At 46.8% G+C, this 25,960-nt stretch overlaps 1 protein-coding gene across 1 annotated transcript; it reads right to left on the bottom strand.

Annotated features, from left to right (window-relative positions):
• Positions 1-1,062: 1,062 nt before the first annotated feature.
• PIP5K1A (phosphatidylinositol-4-phosphate 5-kinase type 1 alpha) lies at positions 1,063-25,476 on the bottom strand. The gene is made up of 17 exons (XM_062511266.1): positions 25,427-25,476; positions 22,752-22,786; positions 21,577-21,651; positions 19,563-19,693; positions 18,494-18,611; positions 17,984-18,136; positions 16,194-16,493; positions 13,838-14,005; positions 13,635-13,669; positions 12,755-12,838; positions 11,034-11,082; positions 10,543-10,627; positions 7,761-7,904; positions 6,369-6,504; positions 4,603-4,662; positions 2,511-2,574; positions 1,063-1,201 (listed from the first exon to the last, which is right to left on the bottom strand). Exons 3-17 carry the CDS (start codon positions 21,649-21,651, stop codon positions 1,199-1,201), a joined length of 1,605 nt encoding a protein of 534 aa, XP_062367250.1. The 5' UTR covers positions 22,752-22,786; positions 25,427-25,476; the 3' UTR covers positions 1,063-1,198.
• Positions 25,477-25,960: the final 484 nt, after the last annotated feature.

The following is a 25,960-nucleotide window of genomic DNA, read 5'->3' as shown; positions in this document are numbered from 1 at the left end:
GGAAAATTCCCCCCCAAAAAATCCAAGAAAATCCTTAAAAAATTCCAGGAAAATTCCAAGAAAATCCCCCATAAAAATCCAGGAAAATTCCAAGAAAATCTAAAAAAATTCCTGGAAAATTCCCCCCAAAAAAATCCCCCAAAAAATCCAAGAAAATCCTTAAAAAATTCCAAGAAAATCCCCAAAAATTCCAAGGAAAATTCCAATAAAATCCTTAAAAAATTCCAAGGAAAATTCCAAGAAAATCCTTAAAAAATTCCAAGGAAAATTCCAAGAAAAACACAAAAAATTCCAGGAAAATTCCAAGAAAATCACAAAAAATTCCAGGAAAATTCCAAGAAAATCCAAAAAATTTTCCTGGAAAAATCCCCCCCCCCCCCCCCCCCAAAAAAAAAAAACTCCTCAAAAAATTCCAGGAAAATTCCACGAAAATCCTCCATAAAAATCCAGGAAAATTCCATGAAAATCCTTAAAAAAAAATTCCAGGAAAATTCCAAAAAAAAATCCTGAAAAAATAAAAATCTTTCCAGATTTGTGGGAAAATTTTCCCAAAAATTCCAGCTGGGAAAAATGGAGGAGCTCGGAATTTTTCCAAGATTTTTTTCCTCCTTTTTTTTTTTTTTTTTTAATTTTTTTTTTCCATGAAAAATCCGGATTGAATCCCGATTTAGGAATCAAAATTCATAATTAATAATTCAAAATTCATAATTCATAATTCATAATTCATAATTCACAATCCCAAAAATTCCCAAGCCAATAAAAACAGGAGATCCAAAAGGAAAAAAAAAAAAAATTTTTTTTTTTTTAAAAAAAATCGGGATAAAAATCCAGAAAAAAAACAGAAAAAAAAATCCCCAAAATTCCACCCAAAAAAAAAAAAAAAAAAGCCCCAAAAATTCCCAAAAAAAGTGGGCGTGGCTCCGATTCCCGCTGGGAATTTTCCAGGAATTCTCTCCCTTTTTTTTTTTTTTTTTTTTTTTCCCCCCTCCCAAAAAATTCGGGAATTCCTGGAGATTTCAGGTCCTTTTTTCCCAATTTTCATCCTCGGTTTTCCAAGGAATTTGGCGGTTCCAAGAATTCCAGAGGGAATCTCGAAATTCCCCAATTTTTTCCCAAGTCCATTCCTTGTTTTTTTCCAGCTCCCAGGATTGGTGGGAAAAGAATTCCAGAGGATTTTTGGGATTCCGTCGGCGTCGATTCACTGGGAAGAGAAAAAAAAAAAAAACAAAACAAAAATAAAAACAAAAAAAAATTAAACAAAAAAAAAAAAAGAAAAAATCAAAAAATCGGGAATGAGGAAAAAATGGGAATTTTCAACATGGAATATTTGGGGTTTTATTCCCAAAAGTTTGGGAAATTCCAGGAATGTTTCTCAAAATTTTGTGAAATTTCAGGAATTTTTCCCAAAATTTTTGGGGAATTCCAGGAATTTTCTGCAGGATTTGGGATGTTCCAGACCCTGGGAAATTCCAGGAATTTTTTCCCAAAATTTTGGGAAATTTCAGGAATTTTTCCCAAAATTTTGGGAAATTCCAGGAATTTTTCTCAAAATTTTGGGAAATTCCAGGAATTTTCGGCAGGATTTGGGATATTCCAGACCCTGGGAAATTCCAGGAATTTTTTCCATAATTTTTGGGGAAATTTCAGGAATTTTTCCCAAAATTTTTGGGGAAATTCCAGGAAGTTTTGAGGGATTTGGGATATTCCAGTGCCTGGGAAATTTCATGAATTTTTCCCAGAATTTTGGGAAATTCCAGGAATTTTTCTCAAAAAAGTTTTGGGAAATTCCAGGAATTTTCTGCAGGATTTGGGATATTCCAGACCCTGGAAATTTCAGGAATTTTTTCCAAAATTTTTTGGGAAATTTCAGGAATTTTTCCCAAAATTTTTGAGGAAATTCCAGCAATTTCTCCCAAAATTTTTGGGAAATTCCAGGAAATTTTGAGAGATTTGGGATATTCCAGAGCCTTGGAATGAGGAATTTTCCCCAAATTTTGGGAAATTCCAGGAATATTTTCCCAAAATTTTTTGGGAAATTCCAGGAATTTTTCTCAAAATTTTGTGAAATTTCAGGAATTTTTCCCAAATTTTTTGGGAAATTCCAGGGATTTTTGACGGATTTGGGATATTCCAAACCCTGGGAAATGAGGAATTTTTCCCAAAATTTTTGGAAAATTCCAGGAATTTTTTCCCAAAATTTTGGGGAAATTCCAGGAAATTTTGAGAGATTTGGGATACTCCAAACCCTGGGAAATTCCAGGAATTTTTCCCAAAAAATTTTTGGGGAAATTCCAGGAATTTTTGACGGATTTGGGATATTCCAAACCCTGGGAAATGAAGAATTTTTCCCAAAATTTTTGGAAAATTCCAGGAATTTTTCTCAAAACTTTTGGGAAATTCCAGGGAATTTTGGGCTGCCCCATTCCCAGGAAATTCCAGGATCCCATCACCCCCCCAAATCCCTTGGAATTCCCTGGGAATTCCCATTTTTTTCCATGGAAAACACTCACAAAGCTGATCTCGGTCTCCTGCAGCTCCTCCAGCTCCAGGGGCAGGGAAGGGCCGGGGGATCCTCTGGGAAACAACAAAAAAAATGGGAATTTTGGGGGGAAATTTCGGGAATTTTGGGGGAATTTTTTTGGGAATTTTATGGGGAATTTTGGGGAATTTTTTGAGAATTTTTGGGAATTTTTTTGGAATTTTTTGGGGAATTTTGGGAATTTTTTGAGGATTTTTGGGAATTTTTTGGAATTTTTTGGGGAATTTTGGGGAATTTTTTGAGGATTTTTGGGAATTTTTTGGGGGAATTTTTGGGAATTTTTTGAGGATTTTTGGGAATTTTTTGGAATTTTTGGGGGAATTTTTGGGAATTTTTTGAGGATTTTTGGGAATTTTTTTGGAATTTTTTGGGGAATTTTGGGGAAATTTTTGAGGATTTTTGGGAATTTTTTTGGGGAATTTTTGGGAATTTTTTGAGGATTTTTGGGAATTTTTTTGGAATTTTTTGGGGAATTTTTGGGAATTTTTTTGGGAATTTTTGGGAATTTTTTGAGAATTTTTGGGATTTTTTTGGGGAATTTTATGGGATTTTTTGGGATTTTTTTTTGGATTTTTTTGGAATGTTTTTGGAATTTTTTGGAAATATTGGGGGATTTTTTTTTGGAGAATTTTTTGGGGAATTTTTGGGAATTTTTGGGGAATTTTTTGGGAATTTTTGGGGAATTTTGAGAATTTTTGGGCATTTTTTTGGAATTTTTTTGGAACTTTTGGGTGAATTTTTGGGAAATTTTTTTGGGATTTCTGGGGAATTTTTGGGAATTTTTGGAGAATTATTGGGAATTTTTTTGGGAATTTTTGGGAATTTCTTTGGAACTTTAGGGGGAATTTTTTGGGAAATTTTTTTGGGATTTTTGGGGATTTTTTTCGGAATTTTTTGGAATTTTTGCGGGAATTTTTCAGGATTTTTTGGGGAATGTTGAGAATTTTTGGGAATTTTTTTGGCAATTTCTTGGAATTTTTGGGGAATTTTTTGGGAATTTGTTTGGGGAATTTTTGGGAACTTTTTGGGGAATTTTTTTGGGGAATTTTTTGAAGGGCAAAAATCCAAGAGATCCCAACCCTAAATCCCAACTTCCTGCTGTTCCCGTGGAATTCCCAGGAAATCCTGGGGGGGAAAAAAGCACCTGAAAACACTGGAAAAATCCTGCTTTTCCCAAATTTTTTTAATTTTTTTTTTTTTTCCCCAGGAACACAGGGATTGGGAATTGCAGAAGAAATTGGGAATTCCACGGGAAATGGGGATCAAGGGGAAAATTCCAGGAAAATTCCACGTGGGGAAAATTTGGATAAAGGGAATATTCCAGAATTCCAGGTGGGAAAAATTTGGATAAAGGGAATATTCCAGAATTCCAGGTGGGAAAAATGTGGATAAAGGGAATATTCCAGAATTCCAGGTGGAAAAAAATGTGGACAAAGGGAATATTCCAGAATTCCTGGTGGGAAAAATGGGGATAAAGGGAATATTCCAGAATTCCAGGTGGGAAAAATGTGGATAAAGGGAATATTCCAGAATTCCAGATGGAAAAAAATGTGGACAAAGGGAATATTCCAGAATTCCTGGTGGGAAAAATGGGGATAAAGGGAATATTCCAGAATTCCTGGTGGGAAAAATGTGGATAAAGGGAATATTCCAGGAGAATTCCATGTGGGAATTCCGTGGGAAAACGGGGGGGGATGAAGGGAACATTCCAGATTAATCCCACCTGGGAATTCCATGGAATTTATGGAGAGAAAATTCCCTGGGAATTCCACAGGAATTCCAGCCCTCCTCCTCCTCCATCCCCCGCGGGGGTTGCGAAGTAAAAAAACCCAAAAAAAAAAAAAAAAACCCACAAAAAAAAAAAACCCCGGGAATATCCCAAGTAGAAATTCGGGAATATCTGGGAAACATTCGACCTTTAAAAAAAAAAAAAAAAAAAAAAACCTCCAAAATCCGGGATTTCCTGGGAAATATTCCATAAAAAAAATAAATAAATAAAAAAAATAAATAAATAAAAAAAATAAAGAATGGAAGAAATGAGGAAAACGTGGATTGAGGCTGACCTGGGAAGGGAAAGGGCAGGAGCTGCTCCGGGCCCCGCGTGAACTTCGACCCCCACGGACCTGCGGGAATTTGGGATCAGCCGGAAACGGCGGCGCCGTTCCCGGACCGGAATTCCCAGATTTCCAAAGGGGTTTCCTTCCAAAAAAGGGGGATGGGATATGGGGGAGAGGGTCCCGAGGAATGATCTCAAAAAGGGGTCAGGGATGATCCCAAGTAAGTAAATAAATAAATAAATTAAATAAATAAAATTAAATTAAATAAAAAAATAAATAAAAAAGCCCAACTCGGGAATGATCGCCCAAAAAAAATCTTGGGAATGATCGTCCAAAAAATGTCCCAAAGCCGAGGAATGATCCCAAAAATGTCCCAAACCCTCGGGAATGATCCCAAACCCTTGGGAATGATCCCGAAAACCCAGGGAACGATCCCAAAAAAACCCCAGGGAATGATCCCAAAAAAACCCCAGGGAATGATCCCAAAAATGTCCCAAACCCTCAGGAATGATCCCAAACCCTTGGGAATGATCCCAAAAAAACCCTCGGGAATGATCCTGAAACCCCAGGGAATGATCCCAAAAAAATCCCTCAGGAATGATCCCAGAATGATCCCAAACCCTCAGGAATGATCCAAAAAAACCCCCAGGATTGATCCCAAAAACCTCAGGAATGATCCCAAACCCAGGGAAGGATCCCAAACCCTCAGGATTGATCCCAAACCCTCAGGAATGATCCCAAAATGATCCTAAACCCTGGGGAATGATCCCAAAAACCTCAGGAATGATCCCAAACCCAGGGATTGATCCCAGAACCCTTTTCCAATCCTGACCCACCCCCTGCCCTTTTTTTAACCGCCCCCAATCCCAATCCCGATCCCAATCCAAATCCCAATCCCAATCCCAATCCTGATCCCAACCCTGGATCATGATCCCAAACCTGATCCCCATCCCAATCCCAATCCCAATCCTGATCCCGATCCCAGTCCCAACCCCAATCCCGACCCTGATCCCGACCCCGATGCTGACCATGACGTTGATCCCAATCCCAATCCCAATCCAGACCCCAATCCCAATCCCAATCCTGATCTCGATCCTGATGCCAATCCCGATCCCAATCCTTATCCAGATCCTGATCCCAATGCTGATCCCGGTCCCAATCTTGATCCCAATGCTGATCCCGATCCCAATCCCGATGCCGATGCCAATCCTGATCCCAATCCTTATCCAGATCCCGATCCCGATGCCAATCCCAATCCCGATCCCAATCCTGATGCCGATCCCGATGCCGATCCCGATGCCAATCCCGATCCCAATCCCAATCCCGATCCAAATCCCGATCCCAATCCTGATGCAGATCCCAATCCCGATGCCGATGCCGATCCCGATCCCAATCCTGATGCCGATCCCGATGCCTATCCTGATCCCAATCCCGATCCTGATCCCAATCCTGATACAGATCCCAATCCCGATGCCGATCCCAATGCCAGTCCCGATCCCAATCCTGCTCCAGATCCGGATGCCAATCCTGATCCAGATCCCAATCCCGATGCCGATCCCAATCCCGATCCCAATCCTGATCCAGATCCCAATCCCAATCCCGATCCCAATCCTGATCCAGATCCCAATCCCAATGCCGATCCCAATGCCAATCCCGATCCCAATCCTGCTCCAGATCCGGATGCCAATCCTGATCCCAATCCCGATCCCGATCCCTTTTCCCGGCCCCGATCCCTTTTCCCAGGGAGCTCATTCCCGGAATTCCGCTCCCACCTGCCGGGCGGGGATCCGGCTCCGGCGCTGCCGAGGGAGGGGCTGGAGAGGGACGGGGACGGGAGCGAGCCGGGAACGGGAACGGAAACGGGAACGGGAACGGGAACGGAGCGAGGGAGCAGATCCGGCCTGGAACCTGGGAACAGGAAACTGGGAATGGGAACTGGGAACTGGGAATGGGAACTGGGAATGGGAACTGGGAACTGGGAATGGGAACTGGGAACGGGAACTGGGAATGGGAAGTGGGAATGGGAAGTGGGAATGGGAACTGGGAACTGGGAACTGGGAATGGGAACTGGGAATGGGAAATGGGAATGGGAACGGAGCGAGGGAGCAGATCCGGCCTGGAACCTGGAAACAGGAAACTGGGAATGGGAACTGGGAACTGGGAATGGGAACTGGGAACTGGGAATGGGAATGGGAACGGGAACTGGGAATGGGAACTGGGAACTGGGAATGGGAACTGGGAACTGGGAATGGGAACTGGGAATGGGAACGGAGCGAGGGAGCAGATCCGGCCTGGAACCTGGAAACAGGAAACTGGGAATGGGAACTGGGAACTGGGAATGGGAACTGGGAACTGGGAATGGGAATGGGAACGGGAACTGGGAATGGGAACTGGGAACTGGGAATGGGAACTGGGAATGGGAACGGGAATGGGAACGGGAACTGGGAATGGGAACTGGGAACTGGGAATGGGAACTGGGAATGGGAACTGGGAATGGGAACGGAGCGAGGGAGCAGATCCGGCCTGGAACCTGGGAACAGGAAACTGGGAATGGGAACTGGGAACTGGGAACTGGGAACTGGGAATGGGAACTGGGAACTGGGAATGGGAACGGGAACTGGAATGGGAACTGGGAACTGGGAATGGGAACTGGGAACTGGGAATGGGAACTGGGAATGGGAACGGAGCGAGGGAGCAGATCCGGCCTGGAACCTGGGAACAGGAAACTGGGAATGGGAACTGGGAACTGGGAACTGGGAACTGGGAACTGGGAATGGGAACGGGAACTGGGAATGGGAACTGGGAATGGGAACAGGAAACTGGGAATGGGAACTGGGAATTTTTGGGGTAGAAATCTGGGATATTTTCATCAATAAAATCGGAGATTTCTTGGGGACCAAAATGAGATTTTTTTGGGATAGAAATGGGAATTTTTTAGGAATCAAATTTTGGGTTTTTTCAGGATGAAAATAAGATTTTTTGGGGAAAAAAATGAGATTTTTGGGGATGAAAATGAGATTTTTTGGGGGATAAAAATGAGATTTTTTGGGGGATAAAAATGAGATTTTTTTGGGGATAAAAATGAGATTTTTTGGGGGATAAAGATGTGATTTTTTTGGGGATGAAAATATGATTTTTTTTTCTTTTTTTTGGCCTTTTCCCACCTTGCTCCAGGTCCCCCTCGGCGCCGGGTTGGGATTTGGGGTCCCCCGTTCCCGGGGTGGGATTTGGGGTCGGGGTCCCCCCCTGGCAGCTCCTCCTGGGCACGGCGCCCCCAGCTCGGCTCTTCTTGGATGGGGAAGGTTTCACTGGAAAAAAACAAAAAAAAAAGGGAAAATTCCATGGAGGGAAAAAAAAAAAAAAAAAAAAATCTGGATTTTCTGCATTTTCCTAAAGGGGAAGGGAGGAGAAGTGGGGGAAAAAGAAAAGGGGGGAAAAAAGGGGGGGAAAAAGGGGGGAAAATGGGGAAAAAATGGGGGGAAATGGGGAAAAATGGGGGGAAATGGGGAAAAAATTGGAAAAAAATGGGAATAAAATGGGAAATAATAGGAAAAAATTAGGAAAAAAATTGGAAAAAATAGGAAAAAATGGGGAAAAAATGGGGAAAAAATGGGGAAAAAATGGGGGGAAAATGGGGAAAAAATGGAAATAAAATGGGAAAAAATAGGAAAAAAATAGGAAAAAAATTGGAAAAAAATAGGAAAAAAATGGGAATAAAATGGGAAAAAATAGGAAAAAATTAGGAAAAAAATTGGAAAAAAATGGGGAAAAAATGGGGAAAAAATGGGGGAAAATGGGGGAAAAATGGGGAAAAAATGGGAATAAAATGGGAAAAAATAGGAAAAAAATAGGAAAAAAATAGGAAAAAAATTGGACAAAAATAGGAAAAAATGGGGAAAAATGGGGGAAAAATGGGGGAAAAATGGGGATAAAATGGGGAAAAATGGGGATAAAATGGGAAAAAATGGGAAAAAATGGGAAAAAAATAGGGAAAAAATAGGAAAAAAATTGGAAAAAAATTGGAAAAAATAGGAAAAAAATTGGAAAAAAATAGGAAAAAAATTGGAAAAAATGGGGAAAAAATAGAAAAAAGATAGGAAAAAATGGGGAAAAAATGTGGGAAAAAAATGGGGAAAAAATGGGAATAAAATGGGGAAAACTTGGGTGAAGGGGGAGGAGAAGGAGGAGGAGGAGGAATTCCCAGGGAGGGGAGCAGGGAGGGGTGCAGGGATTTCAGGGGGTTTTAGGGATTTCAGGGGGTTTTAGGGATTTCAGGGATTTTAGGGATTTCAGGGGGGTTTTAGGGATTTCAGGGGGATTTAGGTATTTCAGGGATTTTAGGGATTTCAGGGGGGTTTTAGGGATTTCAGGGGGTTTTCAGGGATTTCAGGGAGTTTTAGGATTTCAGGGATTTCAGGGGGGTTTTAGGGATTTCAGGGGGGTTTAGGGATTTCAGGGGGGTTTCAGGGGGTTTAAGGGATTTCAGGGGGTTTTTAGGGGGTTTCAAGGATTTCAGGGGTTTCAGGGGGTTTTTAGGGGAATTTCAGGGAGGTTTTCAGGGGGTTTTTAGGGGTTTTAGGGATTTCAGGGTTGTTTCAGGGAGGTTTCAGGAGGGTTTCAGGGGGTTTTAGGGATTTCAGGGATTTTAGGGGTTTCAGGGGGGTTCCAGGGGGGTTTCAGGGAGGTTTCAGGGGGGTTTCGGGGGGGTTTCAGGGAGGTTTCAGGGGGTTTTTAGGGATTTCAGGGATGTTCCAGTGGGTCTTTAGGGAGGTTTCAGGGAGGTTCCAGGGGGGTTTCAGGGGGGTTCCAGGGGGGTTTCAGGGGGGTTTTAGGGATTTCAGGGGTTTCAGGGATTTCAGGGATGTTCCAGGGGGTCTTTAGGGGGGTTTCAGGGGGTTTTTAGGGATTTCAGGGATTTTAGGGGTTTCAGGTGGGTTTCAGGGGGGTTTCAGGGGGTTTTTAGGGATTTCAGGGGTTTCAGGGATGTTCCAGGGGGTCTTTAGGGAGGTTTCAGGGGGTTTTCAGGGGGGTTTCAGGGGTTTTTAGGGATTTCAGGGATTTTAGGGATTTCAGGGGGGTTCCAGGGGGTCTTTAGGGAAGTTTCAGGGGGGTTTCAGGGGGTTTTTAGGGATTTCAGGGATTTTAGGGGTTTCAGGGGGTTTTCAGGGGGGTTTCAGGGGGTTTTTAGGGATTTCAGGGATTTTAGGGGTTTCAGGGAGGTTTCAGGGGGGGTTCCAGGGGGGTTCCAGGGTTGTTTCAGGGGTGTTTCAGGGGGGTTTTAGGGATTTCAGGGATTTTAGGGGTTTCAGGGTTGTTTCAGGGGTGTTTCAGGGGGGTTTTAGGGATTTCAGGGATTTTAGGGGTTTCAGGGATGTTCCAGGGGGTCTTTAGGGGGGTTTCAGGGATTTCAGGGATTTTAGGGATTTCAGGGATTTTAGGGGTTTCAGGGGTTTTTAGGGATTTCAGGGATTTTAGGGGTTTCAGGGGGGTTTCAGGAGGTTTTTAGGGATTTTAGGATTTCAGGGATGTTCCAGGGGGTCTTTAGGGGGGTTTCAGGGGGTTTTCAGGGGGGTTTCAGGGGGTTTTTAGGTATTTCAGGGATTTTAGGGGTTTCAGGGAGGTTTCAGGGGGGTTCCAGGGGGGTTTCAGGGGGGTTCCAGGGGGGTTTCAGGGGGTTTTTAGGGATTTCAGGGGTTTCAGGGGGGTTCCAGGGGGGTTTCAGGGGGTTTTTAGGGATTTTAGGGATTTCAGGGATGTTCCAGGGGGTCTTTAGGGGTGTTTCAGGGGTTTTTAGGTATTTCAGGGATTTTAGGGGTTTCAGGGATGTTCCAGGGGGTCTTTAGGGGGGTTTCAGGGGGTTTTTAGGTATTTCAGGGATTTTAGGGGTTTCAGGGATGTTCCAGGGGGTCTTTAGGGGGGTTTCAGGGGAATTTCGGGGGCGCTCACGCGGAACTCTCCGGAACACCGTGTGGCACATGAAGCGCTGGAAGCGCTCGGCGTAGAATCCCGGCCGGTGCACGGACACCGTGTCCTGCAACGGCCCCAAAGCTGGGAATGAGCCCCAAAATCCGGGAATTCCGAGCGTGGAGCAGCTCGGGGGCGGGGGGGGGGTGGGGGGGGGGGGGGACGGGGACGACTTCCGGGCATTCCCGTTTTCCCTCCCAAAAAAATCCCATTTTTCGCCCCAAAATTCCCATTTTTCCTCCCCGTAAAATTCCCGATTTCCCACAAAAAATCCCAATTTTTTTTCCCCAAATCCCCCTTTTCCCTCCCAATTCCCTGATTTTCCCAAAATCCCATTTATCCCCCCCAAAATCCCCATTTTTTTCCCCCCCAACAACCCCCATTTTTTCCCCAAATCCCCCTTTTCCCCCCAACCCCCCATTTTTTTCCCCAAATCCCCGTTTATTCCCCCAAATCCCATTTTCCCCCCTCACCCCATCGTGCACCAGGGCCTTCCACGAGTGCTCGAGCTTCTTGACGAACCTGCAGGGAGGGAGAGCAGCCCCGATCCCGATCCCGATCCCATTCCCCATCCCCATTCCCATTCCCATTCCCATTCCCATCCCCATCCCCATTCCCCATCCCCATCCCCATTCCCATTCCCCATTCCCATTCCCATTCCCATTCCCCATTCCCATCCCCATTCCCCATCCCATTCCCATTCCCATCCCCATTCCCATTCCCATTCCCATTCCCATTCCATTCCCATTCCCATTCCCCATTCCCATTCCCATTCCCCATTCCCATTCCCATTCCCTATTCCCATTCCCCATTCCCATTCCCATTCCCATCCCCATTCCCATTCCCATTCCCATTCCCATTCCCCATTCCCATTCCCATTCCCCATTCCCATTCCCCATTCCCATTCCCATTCCCATTCCCCATTCCCATCCCATTCCCATCCCCATTCCCATTCCCCATCCCATCCCCATTCCCCATTCCCCATTCCCCATTCCCATTCCCATCCCCATTCCCATCCCCATTCCCATCCCCATTCCATTCCCCATTCCATCCCCATTCCCCATTCCCATTCCCCATTCCCATTCCCATTCCCATTCCCATCCCCATTCCCATTCCCCATTCCCATTCCCCATTCCCATTCCGCATTCCCATTCCCCATTCCCCATCCCCATTCCCATTCCCCATTCCCATTCCCATTCCCCATTCCCCATTCCCATTCCATTCCCCATTCCCCATTCCCATTCCCCATTCCCCATTCCCATCCCCATTCCCCATTCCCATTCCCCATTCCCCATTCCCATTCCCATTCCCATTCCCCATTCCCATTCCCCATTCCCATTCCCCATTCCCATTCCCCATTCCCCATCCCCATTCCCATTCCCATTCCCATTCCCCATTCCCATTCCCCATTCCCCATCCCCATTCCCATTCCCCATTCCCATTCCCCATTCCCATTCCCCATTCCCATTCCCCATTCCCCATTCCCATTCCCATTCCCCATTCCCATTCCCCATCCCCATTCCCATTCCCCATTCCCCATTCCCATTCCCATTCCCCATTCCCATTCCCCATTCCCCATCCCCATTCCCATTCCCCATTCCCATTCCCCATTCCCATTCCCCATTCCCATTCCCCATTCCCCATTCCCATTCCCATTCCCATTCCCCATCCCCATTCCCATTCCCATTCCCCATTCCCCATTCCCCATTCCCATTCCCCATTCCCCATTCCCATTCCCATCCCCCATTCCCCATTCCCCATTCCCATCCCCATTCCCCATTCCCATTCCCCATTCCCCATTCCCATTCCCATTCCCCATTCCCATTCCCCATTCCCCATTCCCATTCCCATTCCCATTCCCCATTCCCATTCCCCATTCCCCATCCCCATTCCCATTCCCCATTCCCATCCCCATTCCCATTCCCCATTCCCATTCCCCATCCCCATCCCCATTCCCATCCCCATTCCCCATTCCCCATTCCCCATTCCCATTCCCATTCCCCATCCCCATCCCCATCCCCATCCCCATCCCCATCCCCATTCCCCATTCCCATTCCCCATTCCCATTCCCATTCCCCATTCCCATCCCCATTCCCATTCCCACTCCCCAAGTTTTGGGGCGGAGCTGCGGCCCCGGGGCCTGGGGGAGGTCAGTGAGTGGGGGTTCATTGACCAGCCAGGTTCATTAACACACCTGTAGGACTGCAGCACGTCGATGATGCCGATGTAGAGCAGCAGCCGCTCCCCGCGGGAATTGCGGGCGGGAATTCCGCCCATCCTGGGAAAAATGGGGATTGGGATTGGGATTGGGAACAGGGATTGGGATTGGGATTGGGAACAGGGATTGGGATTGGGACAGGGATTGGGATTGGGAACAGGGATTGGGATTGGGAACAGGGATTGGGAATGGGAACAGGGAATGGGAACGGGAACAGGGATTGGGAATTGGAACAGGGATTGGGAATGGGAACAGGGATTGGGATTGGGATTGGGAACAGGGATTGGGAATGGGAACAGGGAATGGGAACGGGAACAGGGATTGGGAATTGGAACAGGGATTGGGATTGGGATTGGGAACAGGGATTGGGATTGGGATTGGGAACAGGGATTGGGATTGGGAACAGGGATTGGGAATGGGAACAGGGATTGGGAATGGGAACAGGGAATGGGAACAGGGATTGGGAATGGGAACAGGGATTGGGAATGGAACAGGGAATGGGAACGGGAACAAGGATTGGGAATGGGACTGGGATCAGAAGGTGCCCCCCTCGGGGTCCCTCTCCCTGGATGGACTCCATGGACTTTCCAATCCCAGTGACTCCCAGTGACTCCCAGTGACTCCCAGTGACTCCCAGTGACTCCCAGTGACTCCCAGTCCCTCCCAGTGACTCCCAGTCCCTCTCTCACTGGTCCTCAGTCTCGAAGGTGCCCCCTCTGGGTGCCTCTCCCTGGATGGACTCCATGGCAGTGGAGTACAGAGCTCTCCCAGTAAACGCTCTATCCCAATCCCAGTGACTCCCAGTGACTCCCAGTGACTCCCAGTCCCTCCCAGTGACTCCCAGTCCCTCTCTCACTGGTCCTCAGTCTCGAAGGTGCCCCCTCTGGGTGCCTCTCCCTGGATGGACTCCATGGCAGTGGAGTACAGAGCTCTCCCAGTAAACGCTCTATCCCAATCCCAGTGACTCCCAGTGACTCCCAGTTCCTCCCAGTGACTCCCAGTGACTCCCAGTCCCTCTCTCACTGGTCCTCAGTCTCGAAGGTGCCCCCCTCTGGGTGCCTCTCCCTGGATGGACTCCATGGCAGTGGAGTACAGAGCTCTCTGTCCCGCCGGCCGCCCGGGTCCGTCCCCTCCGGCCGTTCCGGCCGCGCGCTCGCGCTGAGCCTGGTCCAGGTTGTGGATGGCCACCAGCAGGCTGTAATCCATGATCTTGAAACTCTGCAGCACCTGGAACGAGCAAAAAAAAAAATATATAAATCAAGGATTTGGAGGAAGAAGTAGGACACCCAAAAGTTGTCCAAAAAAAAAAAAAAAAAGGGTGGAAAAACGGCGATTTTCACAGCAAAAAAACGTGGAAAAACAGCACAAAGGCACAGAAATTTCCCACCAAAAAAAAAACAAAAAATACCTAAAGACAAGGAAAATGGTGGAACAGCCACTGGTTTTCCACAAAAAAAAAAATTAAAATAAAAATTAAAATGCTGGAATCAAGTAGGACGCTGGCGGAATTTTTCCACAAAAAAAAAAAAAATAAAATAAAAACAGGGGGAAAAAAAAAAAAAAAAGGATGGGAAAGGCAGAATTTGTGGATGGTGTAATCCATGATCTCGGAGCTCTGCAGCTCCTGGAATGGGCAGAAAAAATTGGGAGTTTGGGGAAAAAACAGATATTGGGTGAAACATTCAGATGGTTTTTCATAGGGAAGCTCAAAAAAAAAAAAAACGGGGAAAAAATGGTGGAAAATGGTGATTTTTCACATGAAAAATAGGGAAAAAAACGGCAGAAAGGCAAACAGATTTCCCACCAAAAAATGGTAAAAAAAATCAGGAAAAAAAGGGAGAGCACTCACAGATTTTTCCCACAAAAAAAAAAAAAAAAATTCAGGAAAAAAGGGAGAACAGCCCCAAATTTTGCAGCAAAAATTCACCAAAAAAAAAAAATCAGGAAAAAAAGGGAGAACAGCCTCAAATTTTGCAGCAAAAATTCACCAAAAAAAAAAATCAGGAAAAAAAGGGAGAACAGCCTCAAATTTTCCAGCAAAAATTCACCAAAAAAAAAAATCAGGAAAAAAAGGGAGAACAGCCTCAAATTTTCCAGCAAAAATTCACCAAAAAAATCAGGAAAAAAAGGCAGAAAAGCCTCAAATTTTCCAGCAAAAATTCACCAAAAAAATCAGGAAAAAAAGGCAGAAAAACCTCAAATTTTGCAGCAAAAATTCACCAAAAGAATCAGGAAAAAAAGGCAGAACAGCCTCAAATTTTGCAGCAAAAATTCACCAAAAAAAAAAATCAGGAAAAAAAGGCAGAACAGCCCCAAATTTTGCAGCAAAAATTCACCAAAAAAAATCAGGAAAAAAAGGCAGAAAAACCTCAAATTTTGCAGCAAAAATTCACCAAAAAAAAAATCAGGTAAAAAAGGCAGAACAGCCCCGAAGTCCCCACAAAAAAGTGGTAAAAAATCAGGAAAAAAGGGAGAACAGCCCTAAATTTTGCAGCAAAAATTCACCAAAAAAAAAACAGGAAAAAAAGGCAGAACAGCCCCAAATTTTGCAGCAAAAATTCACCAAAAAAAAAAAATCAGGAAAAAAAGGGAGAACAGCCTCAAATTTTGCAGCAAAAATTCACCAAAAAAAATCAGGAAAAAAAGGCAGAAAAACCTCAAATTTTGCAGCAAAAATTCACCAAAAAAAACAGGAAAAAAAAGGCAGAACAGCCTCAAATTTTTGCAGCAAAAATTCACCAAAAAAAAACAGGAAAAAAAGGCAGAAAAACCTCAAATTTTGCAGCAAAAATTCACCAAAAAAATCAGGAAAAAAGGCAGAAAAACCTCAAATTTTGCAGCAAAAATTCACCAAAAAAATCAGGAAAAAAAGGCAGAACAGCCCCAAATTTTGCAGCAAAAATTCACCAAAAAAATCAGGAAAAAAGGCAGAACAGCCCCAAATTTTGCAGCAAAAATTCACCAAAAAAATCAGGAAAAAAGGCAGAAAAACCTCAAATTTTGCAGCAAAAATTCACCAAAAAAATCAGGAAAAAAAGGCAGAAAAACCTCAAATTTTGCAGCAAAAATTCACCAAAAAAAATCAGGAAAAAAAGGCAGAAAAACCTCAAATTTTGCAGCAAAAATTCACCAAAAAAATCAGGAAAAAAAGGCAGAACAGCCCCAAATTTTGCAGCAAAAATTCACCAAAAAAATCAGGAAAAAAGGCAGAAAAACCTCAAATTTTGCAGCAAAAATTCACCCCAAAAAAAAAAAAAAATCAGAAAAAGAAAATCCAGAACACCCCAAACCCACTCCACCCTCAAACCCTTTAAATTAAAAAAAAAAAACAAAAACCCCCAAAAAAAAAAAAAAAAAAAAAAAAAAAATCCCACCCAAAAACCAAAAAAAAAAAAAAAATAAAATAAAAACTCACCAAGCAATCCCTCTGCAAAGTCTTACACAGAGCATTGTACATGTCAGGATCCAAGAAAAGCCCCTCGGGAAGATCCTGAATAAAATCCAGGTCCTTGAAGGTAGGAAAAATTTTTTCTTTTTCTTTTTGGGACGCTCGACGTTTGTAGGTTGAACCTTTGAGGTCGTACTTGAGGTGCATGCGCACGGAACGGGGCAGGAGGTTGTTCATGACCACGATCCTGATGTTCTTACCCCCGGCCTGAACGCAGTACAGCCCGTAAAATTTGGGTAACAGGGTCCTGGGGTTTTGGTTTAGGTTCTGTAGTGAGGGAGAATTCAAAAAAAAAAATTTGGGGTTTTTAGGAGGTTCTGGGGTGAAATCGTGCCGGGTTTTACGGGTTTGCCGTGATTTCGTTGGGGGTTTTTGGGGTTTTTCCATCAATTTTTCGGGCCGTTCATCGTTTTTTTTGGGATGGTTTTCTATGAATTTTTGGGGTTGTCAAAGGATCTCCTGGTGTTTTCCCGTGGATTTTTGGGGCTTTCCCATGGATTTTTGGGGTTTTCTCCATGGATTTTTAGGTGTTTCTCAATGGGTTTTCAAGGGTTCCTCCATGGATTTTCAAGGGTTCCTCCATGGATTTTGGGGATTTCTCATGGAATTTTGGGGTTTCTCCATGGATTTATAGAGGGTTCTCTATGGGTATTTGGGGTTCCTCCATGGATTTTTGGGGTTCCTCCATGGATTTATAGAGGGTTCTCCATGGATTTCTGGGCTTTCCCCATTGATTTTTTGGGGTTTTCTACATGGATTGTTGAGGGTCGCTCAATGGACTTTCAGGGTTTTCCAATGGATTTTTGGGGTTCTTCCCAATGGATTTTTCAGGTTTTTCCCCACGGATTTTTGGGTTTTCTCCCCATGGATTTTTGGGGTTCTTCCCCATGGATTTTTGGGGCTCTCCACGGACTGTTGGGGTCGTTCATGACCACGATCCTGATGTTCTTACCCCCGGCCTGAACGCAGTACAGCCCGTAAAATTTGGGTAACAGGGTCCTGGGGTTTTGGTTTAGGTTCTGTAGTGAGGGAGAATTCAAAAAAAAAAAAATTTGGGGTTTTTAGGAGGTTCTGGGGTGAAATCGTGCCGGGTTTTACGGGTTTGCCGTGATTTCGTTGGGGGTTTTTGGGGGTTTTTCCATCAATTTTTCGGGCCGTTCATAGTTTTTTTGGGATGGTTTTCTATGAATTTTTGGGGTTGTCAAAGGATCTCCTGGTGTTTTCCCGTGGATTTTTGGGGCTTTCCCATGGATTTTTGGGGTTTCTTTATGGATTTTTTGGGGTCATTCCCCATGGATTTTTTGGGGTCTTTCCCCATGGATTTTTGTGGTTTTTCCCATCGATTGATGATGTTTCTCCCATGGATTTCTGTGCTTTTCCCATGGATTTTTGGAGGTCTCTCCTTGGATTTTTTGGGGTTTATCCCCTGGATTGTTGGAGGTTTCTCCATGGATTGTTTGGGGTCCTTCTCATGGATTTTTGGAGGTCTCTCCATGGATTTTTTGGGGTTTTTTCCCACAGATTTTGTTTTGTTTTTTTTTTTTTTTTAAACGCGTTTCCCATATTTTTGGGTTTTTTTTTTCTAATGCACTTTTCGGGCTATTTTCCCCCACAGATTTTCCACATTCTCCCAGGGATTTCCACCATTTGAAGACCCCAAACATCCCAAACCCCACACCACCACCGCCACCCTGACCGATCCAAATCCCGATTTTCCTCGGCGGCGTTCCGGGAATTCCGCGGAAGCGCGGGCTCACCATGTAATATCCGGGCAGGAGTTTCTGCAGGAACTCTGCCTCCTTGTGCTGCACGGTTTTGATGATGAACTCGTCGTCGCTGGAGACGTAGAACAGGGAACCGCTGGCGCCCGAGTTGGAGAGCTCGATCAGGGGCTCGCTGCACAGGGAATACTGCCCGGGAAAAATGGGAATGGGGGTGGGAATTCCATGGGGAGAAGGGGAAAAGAGGGGGAGGGAAAGGGGGGGAAGGAAAAGGGGGGGGAAGGAAAAGGGGGGGGAAGGAAAAGGGGGGGGACAAGAGGGGGCGGGGACAAGAGGGGGCGGGGACAAAGGGGGGGGGGCGGGGACAAAGGGGGGCGGGGACAAGGGGGGCAGGGACAAGGGGGGCAGGGACAAGGGGGGCGGGGACAAAGGGGGGCGGGGACAAAGGGGGGCGGGGACAAAAAGGCAGGGGAAAAAAATCAGCGTAAAAAAGGGAGGAAAAGGGGTAAAAGGGGGGAAAAAACGGGGCTGGGCTGCCAAACTCACCAGGTAATCGTCCGGGCGGATCCCGAAGAGCTCCCGGAAGTAGCGGAAGGCCACAGGGGCGTAGGTCTTGAAGCGGAAATCGTTGTAGTGGTGGGCAGGGGTGAGATTGCTGCCCTCGCTGCGGGGACACGGGACCGGGGGTTGGGACAGTCCAGATTGCAGAGGGAATGGAACGGGGGAAACACGGGGTGGGGGATTCCAGCCCCAGGGGGACAAGGGGAAAGGGGGAGAAAGGGATGGGGGGGAAAAGGGGAAAGGGATGGGGGGGAAAAGGGGAAAGGGATGGGGGGGAAAAGGGGAAAGGGATGGGGGGAAAAGGGATGGGGGGGAAAGGGGAAAGGGGAAAAAGGGGAAAGGGATGGGGGGAAAAGGGGAAAGGGATGGGGGGAAAAGGGGAAAGGGATGGGGGGAAAAGGGGAAAGGGATGGGGGGAAAAGGGGAAAGGGATGGGGGGAAAAGGGATGGGGGGGAAAGGGGAAAGGGGAAAAAGGGGAAAGGGATGGGGGGAAAAGGGGAAAGGGATGGGGGGAAAAGGGGAAAGGGATGGGGGGAAAAGGGGAAAGGGGAAAGGGGAAAAAGGGGAAAGGGATGGGGGGAAAAGGGGAAAGGGATGGGGGGCAAAGGGGAAAGGGATGGGGGACAAAGGGGAAAGGGATGGGGGGCAAAGGGGAAAGGGGAAAAAGGGGAAAGGGATGGGGGGAAAAGGGGAAAGGGATGGGGGGAAAGGGGAAAGGGATGGGGGGGAAAGGGGAAAGGGATGGGGGGAAAGGGGAAAGGGATGCGGGGGAAAGGGGAAAGGGATGGGGGGAAAGGGGAAAGGGACAAAAAAGGAGAAAAAATAGGGAAAAGGGAATAAATGGGAGGCAAGGAGCAAAAAGAAGAAAAAAGGGGGGAAAAGTGGAGAAAAAAAATGAAGTAATAAAAGGGGGGGAAGGAAGGTAACAAAAAGAGCGAAAAAGGGGAAATAAATCAGGATAAAAAAAGAGAAAAATGAGTGGAAAACAAAAGAAAAAAGGACAAAAAAGGTGAAACTGGGTAAAAACAGAGGAGGGTAAAAAGGGGTGAGAACCTGGGGAAGAAGATGCTCTCGACGACGTAGAAATCCTGCATGAGCACGTCGCGCTCGGGCTTGGTGCTGAGGCTGCCCACGGTGTGAGTGATGCCCAGCTGGATGGCTCCCTTCAGGGCTGAGGAGGTGGTCTGGGGGGAAAAAATGGAAAAAATGGGGGAAATGGGGAAAAATGGGGGGGAAAGGGGGGGAAAGGGGGGGGAAATGGGGGGGGAAATGGGGGGGGAAATGGGGGGAAAATGGGGGGGAAAGGGGGGAAAGGGGGGAAAATGGGGGAAAATGGGGGAAAATGGGGGAAAATGGGGGGGGAAATGGGGGGGAAATGGGGGGGGAAATGGGGGGGGAAATGGGGGGAAATGGGGGGAAAATGGGGGGGGGAAATGGGGGGGGAATGGGGGAAAAATGGGGGGAATGGGGGGGAATGGGGGGGAATGGGGGGAAAAATGGGGGGAAAAATGGGGGGGAAAGGGGGGGAAGGGGCGAAAGGGGAGGAAATGGGGGGAAAATGGGGGGAAATGGGGGAAAAATGGGGGGAATGGGGGGGAATGGGGGGGGAAATGGGGGGGAAATGGGGGGGGAAATGGGGGGGGAAATGGGGGGGGAAATGGGGGGGGAAATGGGGGGGAGATGGGGGGAAATGGGGGGGGAATGGGGGGGGGAATGGGGGGGGGAATGGGGGGGGAATGGGGGGGGAATGGGGGGGGGAATGGGGGGGGGAATGGGGGGGGGAATGGGGGGGGGAATGGGGAAAAGAAGTGGGGGGAAAGAAGAGGGGGGAAAAGAAGAGGGGGAAAAGAAGGGAAAAAAATGGGAAAAAATGGGAAAAAAAATGGGAAAAATGGGGAAAAAATGGGGAAAAAATGGGGAAAAAAATGGGGAAAAAATGGGGAAAAAATGGGAAAAAAAATGGGAAAAAAAATGGGAAAAAAAATGGGAAAAAAGGGAAAAAAATGGGAAAAAAATGGGAAAAAAAATGGGAAAAAAAAGGGAAAAAATGGGAAAAAATGGGAAAAAATGGGGATTGTGGGTGGAGGAAAGGGGTGGGAATGGAATGGGAATTCTGGATGGGAAACAGAATTGGGAATGGGAATTGGGAGTGGCTGGAGCACAGTGGGAATGGGAGGGATTTGACGGGAATGGGAATGGGAGTGGGAGTGGGAATGGAATGGGAATGGGGATGGGAATGGGGAGTGGGAATGGCAATCCAATGGGAATGGGAATGGAAAAGGAAATGGGAATGGAAAAGGAAATGGGAATGGAAAAGGAAATGGGAATGGAAAAGGAAATGGGAATGGAAAAGGAAATGGGAATGGAAAAGGAAATGGGAATGGAAAAGGAAATGGGAATGGAAAAGGAAATGGGAATGGAAAAGGAAATGGGAATGGAAAAGGAAATGGGAATGGAAAAGGAAATGGGAATGGAAAAGGAAATGGGAATGGAAAAGGAAATGGGAATGGAAAAGGAAATGGGAATGGAAAAGGAAATGGGAATGGAAAAGGAAATGGGAATGGAAAAGGAAATGGGAATGGAAAAGGAAATGGGAATGGAAAAGGAAATGGGAATGGAAGAGGAAATGGGAATGGAAAAGGAAATGGGAATGGAGGGAATCTTGTGGGAATGGAGGGAATCCCTTGGGAACGGGAGGAATTCAAAGGAAGAGCCCCCAAAAAATCCCCACATTTCCAAAATTCCCAAACAATTCACTCCCTGCCCAGCCAATTCCAGCCTCTCCGTGGGATTTACAAGAATTTTTGGGAAGCTCCCATAAAAACCCTAGAAACACCTGGGAAATCAGAGATTAAAAACCCTCTTCCCAAAAAAATTCCACGAAAGCAGTGAAAAGAAGAAAAAAAAAAAAAAAAAAACAACAACAGCAAAACAAATTAATCGACTTTTCCCTCATTTCCATGGAATCTCCACCCATTCCCACACAGAGGTGCTGGACACAATTCCTTGGGAAAAGGGAACGGGGGGGGTGAGGGGGGATGGAAAAAGTGGGAATTTGGGAATTTACCTTTTTGTAGGTGGTTTCCCCCGTGGAATCCACTCCTCTGTGGCCTTTCCGGATGGTTTGGGATCCTCCTGGCATCTTGGGAAAAGGCCAAAAAAAAAATAAAAAAAAAAAAAAGAAAAAAAATTGGGAAGAGAACAAAAAAATGATGGGAAAAATCCAATTCCCCCCCCCAAAAGGATTCTTTTTTCCCCCTGCCCAAAAACACCTGGAAAAGTTTTGGGGGGTTATTGATGGAACCTATGGAAAGCTGGGCTGGGTTTTTCCCGTGGTGATTCCAATGTTTTAGGAGAAATTTTGGGAAAATTGAAAAACCCCAATCCGGTCATTCCCAGCTCAGGGATTGTTAAATTTAATTTTATTTTTCCCAGGGGTTTTTGGGGGATGGTTCCAGGATAAATTTGGGTTTTGGAGCAGGAATTCCCTCGGGAAGGGTAAATTCCTGGAATTCCCATGGGAGGAGCTGCTCAGGGTCAAGGCAGGCTTGGAAAAAAGAGCAGGAAAAGCTGGGAAAAAAGAGCAGGAAAAGCTGGGAAAAAGGAGCAGGAAAAGCTGGGAAAAAAGGAGCAGGAAAAGCTGGGGAAAAGGAGCAGGAAAAGCTGGAAAAAGGAGCAGGAAAAGCTGGGAAAAAAGGAGCAGGAAAAGCTGGGGAAAAGGAGCAGGAAAAGCTGGGGAAAAGGAGCAGGAAAAGCTGGAAAAAGGAGCAGGAAAAGCTGGGAAAAAGGAGCAGGAAAAGCTGGGAAAAGGAGCAGGAAAAGCTGGGAAAAAGGAGCAGGAAAAGCTGGGAAAAAAGGAGTAGGAAAAGCTGGGGAAAAGGAGCAGGAAAAGCTGGGGAAAAGGAGCAGGAAAAGCTGGAAAAAGGAGCAGGAAAAGCTGGGAAAAAGGAGCAGGAAAAGCTGGGAAAAGGAGCAGGAAAAGCTGGGAAAAAGGAGCAGGAAAAGCTGGGGAAAAGGAGCAGGAAAAGCTGGGAAAAGGAGCAGGAAAAGCTGGGGAAAAGGAGCAGGAAAAGCTGGGAAAAAAAGAGCAGGAAAAGCTGGGAAAAAGGAGCAGGAAAATGCTAAAATTTGGGATTTTTTTTTCCAAGCAGGGAATGACCCAGAGTTGGAAAAGGAGCAGGAAAAGCTGAAAAAGGAGAAGAAAAAAGCTGGAATTTGGGCTTTTTCCAGCCTGGAACTCACCTCAGGAGTCAGGGATTTTTTGAAGGTGTTGGATCCTGCCAAGAGAAAGGAAAACCCACACTCAGAGAGGATAAATCCCAGAAAAGCAAGTGAAAAAAAATCTCAGGAAAAAAACAGGGAGGGGAAAAAAAAAAAAAAAAAACACAAAACCAGGAGAAAATCCCAGAAAACATAAAAATGGAATTTATCCCAAATCCCCACGCTCTTCTCCTTGGGTTTCTGGCTCCAAATTTCCAAAAAAAAAAAAAAAAAAAAAATAAAAGCCCCATGGATAAAAAGTGAGAAAATGAGGGATCAGGCCTTAAATCCTTCCCAAACGGAATTTTTATGGATCTGCACCCACGATTTAAGGTGGGCAAAGAGATTTGAAACTGGGGGGGGGGGGGGGGGGGGGGGGGAAAAAAAAAAAAAGTCGGGATAAAGAGCTGGATCCATCCCAGAAATTTCCGCCAAAGAAAAGGAAAAATTCACGGTTTTAAAAGGCAAAAACCTCCCTGGTTTATCCTTAAAAAAAAAAAAATAAATAAATGAATAAAATCCTCAAAGCCGGCGAATTCCTGATTTTTCCAGCCTTTCCCTGGCTCACATTCCCACTTATCCAAACAAATTCCACGTTTTTGTTGCTGCTCCCACCGAGTTCACGGACTCTTTTTTTTTGGGGGGGGGGGGATTTTTTTAAATTTTTTTTTTTTGTCTTTTTTTTTTTTTTTTTTTTTTTTTTTTTTTTAAATAGGATTTTGGGATCCCCGCGAGCTTTTCCCACCCCCTGTGAGTCACCGGACAGGAACTGGGCTCGGATTTCCCTCGCACCAACAAAACTTCTCCCTCCCCGCCCCGTTCCCACTTTTTTTTTTTTTTTTTTTTTTTGGGGGGATATTTTTGAGCCTCTTAAACCCCGTGAGTTCCCAGGTTTCCTAAAGCCAAAGGGAAGTTTGGAATTTGTTTTGTTGGGGTTTTTTTTGGTTCTTTTTTTTTTTTTTTTTTTTTTTTTTTTTTTCCCCCAGAGGAAAAGCCGGGTCCAGACCCCCCTCTCCATGACATCTTAGACACCCTCAGGAAGCCCCAAATCCCCCAAAATTCCCCCAAGAAGATCCAAATCTCCCCTAAAACTTCCCCAGGAAGATCCAAATCTCCCCCCCAAATTCCCTCTGGAGGACCTAAATCCCCCCAAAAAATTCCCTCAGGAAAATTCAAATCCCCCCCAAAATTCCCTCAGGAAGCTCCAGAATCCCCTCCCCAAAACAATCCCACAGCCCCCCCCCCCAAAAAAAAAAAGCATTAAAGAGCCCCAAAAACCTCCCTCAGCCCCACTCTTCTACACTCCCAGACCCCCCCAAAAAAAAACCTGAAAACACCTCAAAAAAAACCCCAAAAAACTGTAAACCGAACAGTCTTACAGCCCAAAAACACCCCAAAAGAAGCCCCCCAAAAACCCAACATCCCCCTAAAAAAAACCTCTCAAGACCCCCAAAAATCCTCCTCAGCCCCAGAGTTCTACACCTCAAAAGAAATCTCCAAAAATCCCCCTCAGTCTCAGCCCTAAACCCATCAAAAACCCCCAAAGACGCCCCCCAAAAACCCCTCATAACTCTCCCAAAATAATCCAGATAAACCCCCAAAATCCCCCCATTCCCCTCACGCTCCCAGACCCCCATAAACCCACAAAATCTCCCTCATAACTCTCACAAAGAAAAACTCAAAATCCCACAAAATGTCCCTCATGACCCCCCAAAATCTCCTCATTCCCCCCCCCAAATCCCCTCACGACCCCAGACCCCCCAAAATCCCCTCATTCCCCTCACACCCCCAAAATCCCCTCATTCTCCCCAGACCCCCCAAAATCCCCTCATTCTCCCCATTCCCCTCAGGACCCCACACCACTCAGAACTCCCCAAAATCCCCTCATTTTCCCCATTCCCCTCACGACCCCAGACCCCCATAAACCCACAAAATCTCCCTCATAACTCTCACAAAGAAAAACTCAAAATCCCACAAAATGTCCCTCATGACCCCTCAAAATCCCCTCATTCCCCCCAGACCCCCAAAATCCCCTCATTCTCCCCATTCCCCTCAGGACCCCACACCACTCAGAACTCCCCAAAATCTCCTCATTCCCCTCACACCCCCAGAACCCCCAAAATCCCCTCATTCCCCCCAGACCCCCAAAATCCCCTCATTCTCCCCATTCCCCTCAGGACCCCACACCACTCAGAACTCCCCAAAATCTCCTCATTCCCCTCACACCCCCAGAACCCCCAAAATCCCCTCATTCCCCTCACACCCCCAAAATCCCCTCATTCTCCCCATTCCCCTCAGGACCCCAGACCACTCAGAACTCCCCAAAATCCCCTCATTCCCCTCACACCCCCAGAACCCCCAAAATCCCCTCATTCCCCTCACACCCCCCAAAATCCCCTCACACCCCCAGAACCCCCAAAATCCCCTCATTCCCCTCACACCCCCCAAAATCCCCTCACACCCCCAGACCCCCCAAAATCCCCTCATTCCCCTCACGCCCTCAAGACCTCCCCACCCCCTTCCCTCACCCCCTCACGCCCCGCCCACCCCCCAGCTCCCCCCCCCCCCCCCCACCACCACCACCCCGGCCCCCCTCCGAGCCCTGCCCGATCCCCCCCAGCCCCCGCCCGATCCCCGGTCCCGTTCCCGGCCGGTACCGCCGAGGCCGCCGCTGCTGCCGCTGCTACCCCCGGACTCGGGCCCTGCCGCCGCCATCTTGGAGCGCGCGCTGCACCCCCCCCCCCTCCCCCCCCCCCAACCTCAGCCCGCCCCCACGCGCCACGCCCGGCCGTCCCCACGCCCACACAAGCCACGCCCATTTCGGGACTAAACCACGCCCTTTATGCATAGTAGCGAGCCTTATATGGGAAAAGACACGCCTAATCACCGCCCTTCCCCCGCGTGGCTCCGCCCGCCTGCGGCTAAACCACGCCTCTCTCCCCCACCCACCCCGCGCTAAAACCGCGCCCCCTCAATGACAATCCCACCAATCACGCGTGGCCGCGCCCCGTTTTTATGCTGAACCACGCCCCTTCGGCGCTAGGCCGCGCCCCTCGCGGTGCGCCCCACGCGGCCGCGGGAGATGGGGGGAGCGGGGGCCACGCGGGCGGGCCCGCGCAGCGCATGCGCAGCTCGGGCAGTGGCCCCGCCTCCCCCTCCGTGTGGATTCGCCCCCGGGGTGTCACGTGACG

This window comes from Cinclus cinclus, chromosome 31, assembly GCF_963662255.1.
Source record: "Cinclus cinclus chromosome 31, bCinCin1.1, whole genome shotgun sequence".
Classification (NCBI taxonomy): Eukaryota; Metazoa; Chordata; class Aves; order Passeriformes; family Cinclidae; genus Cinclus; species Cinclus cinclus.
Note: the sequence above shows the minus strand (reverse complement) of the source record. Positions and strands in the feature narration are given on the sequence as shown.

What these genes read in the sequence shown, in the direction of transcription:
- PIP5K1A (XM_062511266.1), bottom strand. Translation starts at nt 21,651, where the DNA reads ATGCCAGGAGGATCCCAAACCATCCGGAAAGGCCACAGAGGAGTGGAT. An exon ending in CTTTGCAGAGGGATTGCTTG is followed by an intron (nt 14,006 to 16,193) that starts GTGAGTTTTTAT and finishes TGCTCGTTCCAG; the next exon opens with GTGCTGCAGAGTTTCAAGAT. An exon ending in ACCTTCGAGACTGAGGACCA is followed by an intron (nt 12,839 to 13,634) that starts GTGAGAGAGGGA and finishes CATTTTTCCCAG; the next exon opens with GATGGGCGGAATTCCCGCCC.